Source organism: Brassica napus, chromosome C1 (genome assembly GCF_020379485.1).
Source record: "Brassica napus cultivar Da-Ae chromosome C1, Da-Ae, whole genome shotgun sequence".
Taxonomy (NCBI): Eukaryota; Viridiplantae; Streptophyta; class Magnoliopsida; order Brassicales; family Brassicaceae; genus Brassica; species Brassica napus.
The window spans coordinates 12,829,072-12,837,996 of NC_063444.1; the positions used below are offsets into that span (position 1 = coordinate 12,829,072).

The window sequence follows — 8,925 nt, forward strand, 5'->3', positions numbered from 1 at the left end:
CTTTAAACTAATTTAGGGTGTTGGATGTCTGTATATTTGTATATTTTGATCTTGATTTACTTGCAACTTGAAGTTATGATGGTGATGTAACTTAACAATTTTTACTGATGTTGTAAAGAGCAAAATTTTACTACATGCAAAAACATTAATAAGTAAAAGAAAACACAAAACTAAAATTATACAGTTTATTGAATAAATTAGCTAAAACAATTATCCAAAATAGCTACGTTAATACATATCAATTTCAGGTTTGATCATATGGTATTTTATGAATGTACATTTTAGTTATTCGATAAATATGTAATTGTAGTTTCAATTTGAAAAGATTATTAGGAAAAAGAAATATTTTGTAGTTGGTAAAGTTATTTCCAACTAGTATTCCAAAGGATATCGGAGCCGAGCGTAGCCACTGGTCAAGTCCAAGTGTAAATAACTAGAGCCGAAGAAACTGGGGGATGATTTGTTTATATATGTATATATAGATGAAGCCGCATAAGCTACAGCTTTATGCCAGAATTCGAAGCCCTACATGTCTCACTCAATTCAATTATAAAATTGAAATCTGATTAACGCACTAATCTATAATTAAGTTAAAAATTAATCTCATTCTTCCTTGCATTACTTATATAAAACCCTCTCTCGCCTCCTCCTTGGTATTCAATCTCCACACTTTCTTCTCTTCTTAGCTCTCGCTCATATCTCTCTCTCTATGTTTTGCCCTAGCTAACTTGTTTTCTTCTTCTTTTTCTCAATCCGCTTCACATCAATGCATCCTCACGATTCATGTGCTTTTCCGATTAAGCTTTCTCTGGGATCTCGAAGAATTGCCATTTTCTTAAATATGTTAAAGCAGACGAGTCGCTTCGATTACTTCATTTGGTTAGTCTGATTCTGTTTATATAGTTTCTTAACTTGCAATTTGTTTTATGAAATGTTTTGTGTTGTTTGTTAGATCTCTCCATATTTATATATTAGTTTGAGAAGTCAGATGTTTGCATGTGCAGATTAATGCTCATGGATGAGAGGTTTGTCAACCTTTAATGGATCTGTCTCCCCTTCTCAGGTTTGGTTTCTCATCTCCATTTTTATTTGTTAGATGCATAGTGTGTGCTATATAGAATGTCTCAGCCTTGATCGTACTTCTGTTGTGTTTTTTCTTTTGTTACTTCCGTTAAGATGCGTACTGTCTGATTGTCTAATTACTTAGTGTCTATGTTCCTTTCACTAATGAACAGCTTAATAGTGGTTAATTAGGCGCATAAAATAAAAGCAAATTATTTTGTCTCTTGACCAGAGAAACTGATCAAAACTTATAACACAGAAATGAAATTGACTCTCATGATGTGGTTTATTCATTTTCTCGCATCTTTTTTATGTATACCTAAAAAAGAGTTTGAAAGCTTAGATTCTCACTTTAAGGTTAAAAAGGTGTCTGTACGCAAATTACATCAATATGTACGAAGTACGAACACATCTTTTTCCTTCCTTTTGCAAATTAACGCTGCATCACCCACTAGAGAGTTCTGATGTTTTTTTTTTATTGTAATGTTCTTTTTTCCGACTTCATGGCCTGTACTAAGTTGAACTCTCACTATACCTCTATTTGGAAGCTATTTTCAGAATTAAAGCTTGATCTTTGTGTTCCTTGTCAATAAACGTTGATGTCTGAATATTATATTTTAGACAACTATATATATGATAAGTTAATAGTCCAAAGCAATCCAAAAAAAGCTCGAGGGTGATAGTTGAAAACACCTTAGGAACCACTTTTAGACAGCAATATAGAATAGTTTCATTTGTGTTCATAAGCCTCTAGATGTTCAAAAATAAATTGTTAGATCTTTGAGAAAGCAGTGGCTTGAGTAGAAACTCCATTAAGTTTGTAATTAGGTTGGGTTCTTAGATTAAAAAGGAAGTGAATGGAGCTTGTTACACTGGAAAGAAACTAAGAATTCTGTTGATTAGAGACGAGCAATTCAATTTTGTGCATAATTCAGGTTTATGTCCACATATCTTTGTAACATGAATTTGAATCTAAAAATTCATCTGCCTTTGTGTATGCAGTGGTAAACTGCTGAGTTGAGATAGGATTCGGATGATGGTTTTACTATGGGGCTGCCGTGGTTAACTAAACCAGAGACTGACAGGTTCGCTCGATCGAGTTGTCTCTCATGTCTAGACCATTTGTGAGAAGGGATTTTCTGTTTGCATCATTCACTCCCACCAATCTCTAAATATGCAATAAGTATTATTCTCACTTAAGAAAGAAACAATCCTATTATTTGAGATGCTTCTACAGCTTGGAATATGTTGTTTCGTTCTTTATATGGCTACCAAAACGTTAAGAAACCAGGTGAACATTTCCCTAAAAAGGTCTAGCCTGTAGGTCATAGTCATTAGACCCACCTCTCACTTCTCGATTAAAATGTGTTATTTCTTCCATCAAAATCTGATCCTTGAGGAGTTAGGTACATAAGTAAGTACACAGAGTGAACACATAACTGCCGGGACAGAATAGCCTAGTGGTAAACCACTAGAGTGAACTGGATCCCAAGGCACACGGGTTCGACTCCTCCGGGGTTCCAGAGAGCGCCCAGTGACAAAAAAAAAAAAAAAAAAAAACACATAACTTGATAAAGTCATTTACACTTTGGACATTTTCCCAAGAGATGCCAAACTTCTCAATGGATTTTGAGTTTTTCAATGATAGCTAAAATTTGTATCTAGCACTACTTATAGCTACACTAGTATACTTGATAATATTTGGGGGAGTGGGGGAGATGCCGTGTTATTATTCCCTTCTCATCGATGGTCTAGATGTGTGAGGTGACTCTCATGGAGGTAAAGAGAAATGGTGATATATAGGAAAGCATCCACCACAATGGTATTATCCTAAAAGGGTTAGAAAATTTTCAGCTTGTGGAATTATTGTTTTGTATTGCTAGATTTTGGACCAGTGGTCTGCTAATGCAACACATGTGATCCTTTCGAGTATAGTTGTGTAAGCTTTATTTTTCAGGTTGAGTACAACAGCATGCCATTACTAATCAACGATGGATGCAGAAGCAATTACTAAAGAAGTCAGAAAACAGAAAAAGTCGAGTGTTTTAAACGATGAAAGAGCAAAGTAAACGAAAGGTGTACCTTTTTTACTATATTCTCTCTCGTTCATCCATTTCACGCTGCAACCGAAAAGACCAAAGGGAATGAATGGGTGTGTTTTAATACATGACGTAACGCCAAGTATTTAGAGATTGCTTGTAAATTCATACGTACTACAAATACTCGGTAGATTCTAACTCCCGAATGAAAGACTTTGTATCTATCTTCTTAATGGCACATGAATATAATTATACATGGATTTATACCAACGTTAAACAAATATTAAGTGGACCATGGTTCCCACTAACATATCGTACATGAAAAATCATATTCTCAATAGACGTGTACTTTGTATGTAATGAGGCAGGAGAACCCACCAACCCATGAAGTGGAATAATATGTAGATATGCAAAAGTATTTCCCACAAAAGTAAACTAAAAGAAGTTCGAAGCTTAAAGATACCACTTATCTAATCTTCAAGAAGAATCAAAACATCTTTACAAGTTGAAGATAAATCAAAGTTATCCATAATTTGTTTCTCTACAAAAGCCTCGATCTCATATCTCTCACAAGTCACAACACATAAGAAGAGAAAGAGAACGAGGGAAAGTGATGTCGGACCAAAGTTCTGTTCACTTGGATGTCAAAGACAACCATGTAATATCCCTAACCGTCCTTACATACGTAGCTTCATATATTTTGTCAATATGTAAATGAATATTGCTAATGCAGGTGGTTATGAAGAATGGTATAGTCGAAGTGACCATATCAAAACCAGATGGTTTTGTCACTGGAATCTCTTACCATGGTGTCAACAATCTACTAGAAAGTCATAATGAAGACTATGATCGAGGGTATATGTAGAATTGAATTTATGTATTTACATTAATTATATGTACATGAATCAATCTTATTACCTCTACAATCATATGTATTGTTTTGACAAAACACAGTTACTGGGACCTTGTTTGGAGCGAGTATGGAACGCCTGGAACCACAGGAAACTCCGAGCGGTATGTATGCATCAATCAAAGCAAATATTTCTTGATATAAATTTTTACATGTATTGTCATAAATGTGACCGAGGCAGGATCAAAGGCACAAGTTTTCAAGTAGTACTGGAAAATGAGGAACTGGTAGAGATATCCTTCACAAGGAAATGGGATTCTTCTCTCAAAGACCATATTGCTCCCATTAATGTCGACAAGAGGTATCTCATTTATATCTGTGGCAGTGCTATAGATATTGATTTGGATTTGCATAACTCAGGTTCATAATGCGTAAAGATGTTACTGGATTCTACTCATACGGAATATTCGAGCATCTAGCTGAATGGCCAGCTTTTAACTTGCCTCAGACAAGGATTGTTTACAAGCTTCGTAAGGACAAGTAAGCAACTAATGTTTCAAAGATAGTTCAGGATCAATATCGTTATTAACATCAATATCTTCACTATCATTAATATCAATATCATTAATGAAAAGACCTTTCAGCTGGTTATCCAAAAACTTGTTTAGAAATACTGTAATAAAAGGAACGTAGGAGTTTGTTGTAGCTAGGTATTTGATCAAATAGAATCTTCCGGTTCCAATAAAAATTCCTTGGAGATGATAGTAGTGAACTTATAAGTGTTGTTATGTTAGGTTTCGATATATGGCAGTTGCTGACAACAGGCAGAGGAAAATGCCTCTTCCAGAAGATAGATTGGGTAAAAGAGGAAGACCTTTGGCTTATCCTGAAGCTGTTCTTCTTGTTCATCCTGTTGAAGAAGAGTTCAAAGGAGAGGTTGATGACAAGTATGAGTATTCATGTGAGAACAAAGATCTTAAAGTGCATGGATGGATCTCACATAACTTGGATTTGGGTTGCTGGCAAATCATTCCTAGCAATGAGTTCAGATCAGGTGGCTTGTTGAAACAGAACCTTACTTCTCATGTTGGTCCAATCAGTCTCGCTGTATGTTCTTTTTTCTTTCTTCCTCCTGAAAACATGTTGGAACCAATCTAATACCTATGATGAAGGATTCTTGCTTCAACTTTTGAAACACAATGGTTGTTTACACACAGATGTTTATAAGTGCTCATTATGCGGGTGAGGACATGGTGATGAAGGTAAAAGCAGGGGAGTCATGGAAGAAGGTGTTTGGTCCTGTTTTCACTTACCTTAATTGTTTGCCTGACCAAACCTCTGATCCTCTTTCACTATGGCAAGACGCTAAAAACCAGGTTTATTCATCAAATTTTGGGCATATCAAAACATATATGCAAGGATGAAATCTAACCTTGAAGGAGATGGTGTTTCATTAGATGTTAATTGAAGTCCAAAGCTGGCCTTACGGTTTCCCCGCTTCAGAAGACTATGCATTGTCTGATAAGCGTGGTTGCATCAATGGTAGATTACTAGTACGAGACAAGTAAGCACTCACATTCCACAATCACCACATAATTTGCTTTTCTTCATAATATTAACAATCATTTACTCTTTTTTCCTCTACTTATGCGTTTTTATTCCTTCAGGTCCCTTAGTGGTGAACTTTTACCAGCGAATGGTGCTTTCATAGGTTTGGCTCCACCAGGAGAGGTTGGATCTTGGCAAACAGAATCTAAAGTGAGCTTGAACATTGTCTTCTTGGACCATATAATATAATATAATATCTACTCACGCAATTAGTGAACTTATGTTTATATCCATTTTTCTTATATATATAGGGATATCAGTTCTGGACAGAAGCAGATGCAGATGGCTATTTCACCATAAATAATATCCGAGAAGGTGAATATAATCTCAATGCTTATGTGACAGGATGGATTGGAGACTATCAATACGAAGAACTGATTACCATCACTGCAGGTTAACTTTTACTAATTAAACTTACATTGTAATCATGATCATATATTACTCTGTGTCAAAACTTGCATGTTGACTTAACATGATTCACACTCTGCACCTAAAACCAGGCTGCGACATTGACATTAGCAGTATCGTGTATGAACCGCCACGAGATGGGCCAACGGTGTGGGAAATAGGAATCCCTGACCGGTCGGCAGCTGAGTTCTTTGTTCCAGACCCAAATCCCAAATACATCAATAAGCTATATATTGGTCATCCTGACAGGTATATATACAACTTTAAGGCTTTGATTTGCATTTACAACTTGATTAAAATGATAACATAATAAAGTTTATAGGTTCATCTAACAAATAAATGCATGGAATGTAAAAACAAACACAAACAAAAAGTAGAGACCTAAGTTAAGTATGGTTGTACTCATGCAGGTTTAGGCAATACGGGCTATGGGAAAGATACACAGAACTATGTCCTAAGGAAGATCTGGTGTTCACCATTGGCGTCAGTGATTACCAAAAGGATTGGTTCTTTGCACACGTTACTAGGTAATGCTTATATTCTATTTTTTTTTCAGCTACAAAAACAACAACAAAGAGGACATGGTTTTCTTGTAACATATATATATATATATATATATATATATATATATATTTAAAATGGTTACAGGAAAACAGGAGATGACACATATGAAAAAACGACGTGGCAAATAAAATTCAAGCTCGAGAAGGTGCAGGAAAACAGCACATACAAACTTAGGATCACACTAGCAACCGCAAATGTAGCGGAATTACAGGTGAGGATGAACGAGGATGAGAGTGAAAAGAGTTTGATTTTCACAACTGGTGTAATAGGACACGACAACACGATCGCAAGACATGGGATACATGGACTCTATAGACTTTTTAATGTGGACGTACCAAGTGAGAAGCTTCTGGAAGGAGACAACACTTTGTTCTTGACACAAGCCATGACTACCGTTGGGGCTTTTAATGGCCTTATGTATGACTATATCCGCCTTGAAGAGCCTTGTTTAGCTTCGAACTTTCACTAAGTTTGTGCTTTTGTGTTCTTCATCGTCTCATCATAGTGGATTTTTAAGATAATAAGTTTACTTAAAGCAAGGGAGTTCTTTTCTTATTATTCAATCACCAAGTTCAATATCAAAATCACAAACTCACACACCTTTGCATCACAATATGCATCACTATATATAGGACTTAGACAACTCCTAATCCTCATAGTATTATCACAAAACATAGTATCCTAATCCTTATAGATAAACATAACTTTAAATAAAGAAAATGAAACTTGCAACTCAAGCTTATCCAACATTCTCCCCCTTAAGCTTGAACTTGTCTTCACATACATTTCGAACTCCAATAAGTTCTCGCATCTCCTTAAACTTATTTCGACCAAGTGATTTGGTGAGGATATCCGCATTTTGCTCACTTCCCGGAATATGTTCAACTTCACCCAACTCATTCTCGACACACTTTCTTATAAAATGAAATCTCCTATGAATGTGCTTGCTTCGTCCATGAAACACCAGATTCTTTGATAGCGCAATTGCTGACTTGTTATCAACCTTAATGACCACACGTTCACTAGCTTCTCCAATAGCTTCGCTTAGTAATTCCTGCAACCAAATAGCTTGTTTTGCAGCTTCTGTTGCAGCCATAAATTCTGATTCACACGACGAAAGAGCTACCAGCTCTTGCTTTGTCGAGCTCCAGGTTATAGGACTCTCACCGAAATAAAATATATGTCCTGTTGTCCCTTTACCATCATCTATGTCTACATTGCATGAACTGTCGCTGTATCCTAACAAACCAGTACCGTTTCCCCGTTCATAACGAAAGCCGAGAGAGACAGTACCTCGAAGGTACCTAAGAACTTGTTTCATTGCAGCTCCGTGTGATACCTTAGGATCTTGCATATATCTACTCAAGACTCCAACATTGAATGCAAGATCCGGTCGTGTATGCAACAAGTAGCATAAGCATCCAATGTTCCGGCGAAACTCCTTCTGATCAACCTTATCCTCGTCATTCGCCTTAGAGAACTGTGCGTTCTACTCCAAAGGCACATGTGTTAGGTTACACGAGCTCATGCCACATTCCTCAAGGATCCGTCGCATATCTATCCTGTTTGAGTATGATGCCTCCGTCATACTGCAAGACTTCTATTCCCAAATAGTACGTCAACTTCCCAAGATCGCTCATCTCGAACTTAGCTCCCATATCTTTCTTAAACTCCAGTATAGCTCGTAGAGAAGAGCCGGTGACCAGCAGGTCACCAACATAGACTACCACGATGAGAAGCTCCTTATTTTCTTCTCTACGATAAAGAGAGGGTTCTTTGGAACATCTCTGGAAGTTTAAGCCTCGCAAGATCATGTTAAGTTTTATATTCCATGTTCTCGGAGCTTGCCGTAGACCGTAAAGGGCTTTCTTAAGTCTGTAGACTTTGTGTTCTTCTCCTGCGACCGTGAAACCCTCAGGTTGATTTACAAAAATTTCCTCCTTCAGCTCTTCGTGGAGAAAAGCGGTCTTGACGTCGAGATGATGTATTTCCCAACCATGTGAACCAGCCAGCGGAATAATCAACCATATAGTCTCAATACGAGCCACCGGAGCGAACACTTCATCGTAATCCACTCCATGCCGTTGAACATAACCTTTAGCTACCAGCTGCGCTTTGTATTTGCTGATAGTCCCGTCAGCATTACGTTTGATCTTGAAGACCCACTTCAAGCCTATTGGCTTTATACCATCCGTTAGCTCAACAAGATCCCAAGTATTGTTCTTCTCTATAGAGAAGATCTCATCCTTGCAAGCATCAATCCAAACTTTCATCTTCTTAGCTTCATTGTAATCCCAAGGCTCATCGTTAACGATCATCAGCAGTCGCTCTCCTTTTATCTCAGCAAGAAGGACGTAATCATCAAGATATGAGGGTCTGGTGGTGATCCTTTTG

General features: G+C 37.0%; 1 protein-coding gene across 1 annotated transcript; it reads left to right on the top strand.

Moving 5' to 3' along the window:
- Positions 1-498: 498 nt before the first annotated feature.
- LOC106391090 (rhamnogalacturonate lyase-like) lies at positions 499-7,070 on the top strand. The gene is made up of 15 exons (XM_048744140.1): positions 499-879; positions 1,005-1,063; positions 2,065-3,759; positions 3,835-3,956; positions 4,056-4,115; positions 4,193-4,312; positions 4,372-4,491; positions 4,746-5,058; positions 5,169-5,327; positions 5,409-5,515; positions 5,619-5,709; positions 5,811-5,952; positions 6,060-6,216; positions 6,378-6,494; positions 6,616-7,070. Exons 3-15 carry the CDS (start codon positions 3,715-3,717, stop codon positions 6,998-7,000), a joined length of 1,938 nt encoding a protein of 645 aa, XP_048600097.1. The 5' UTR covers positions 499-879; positions 1,005-1,063; positions 2,065-3,714; the 3' UTR covers positions 7,001-7,070.
- The last annotated feature ends 1,855 nt before the right edge of the window (positions 7,071-8,925 follow it).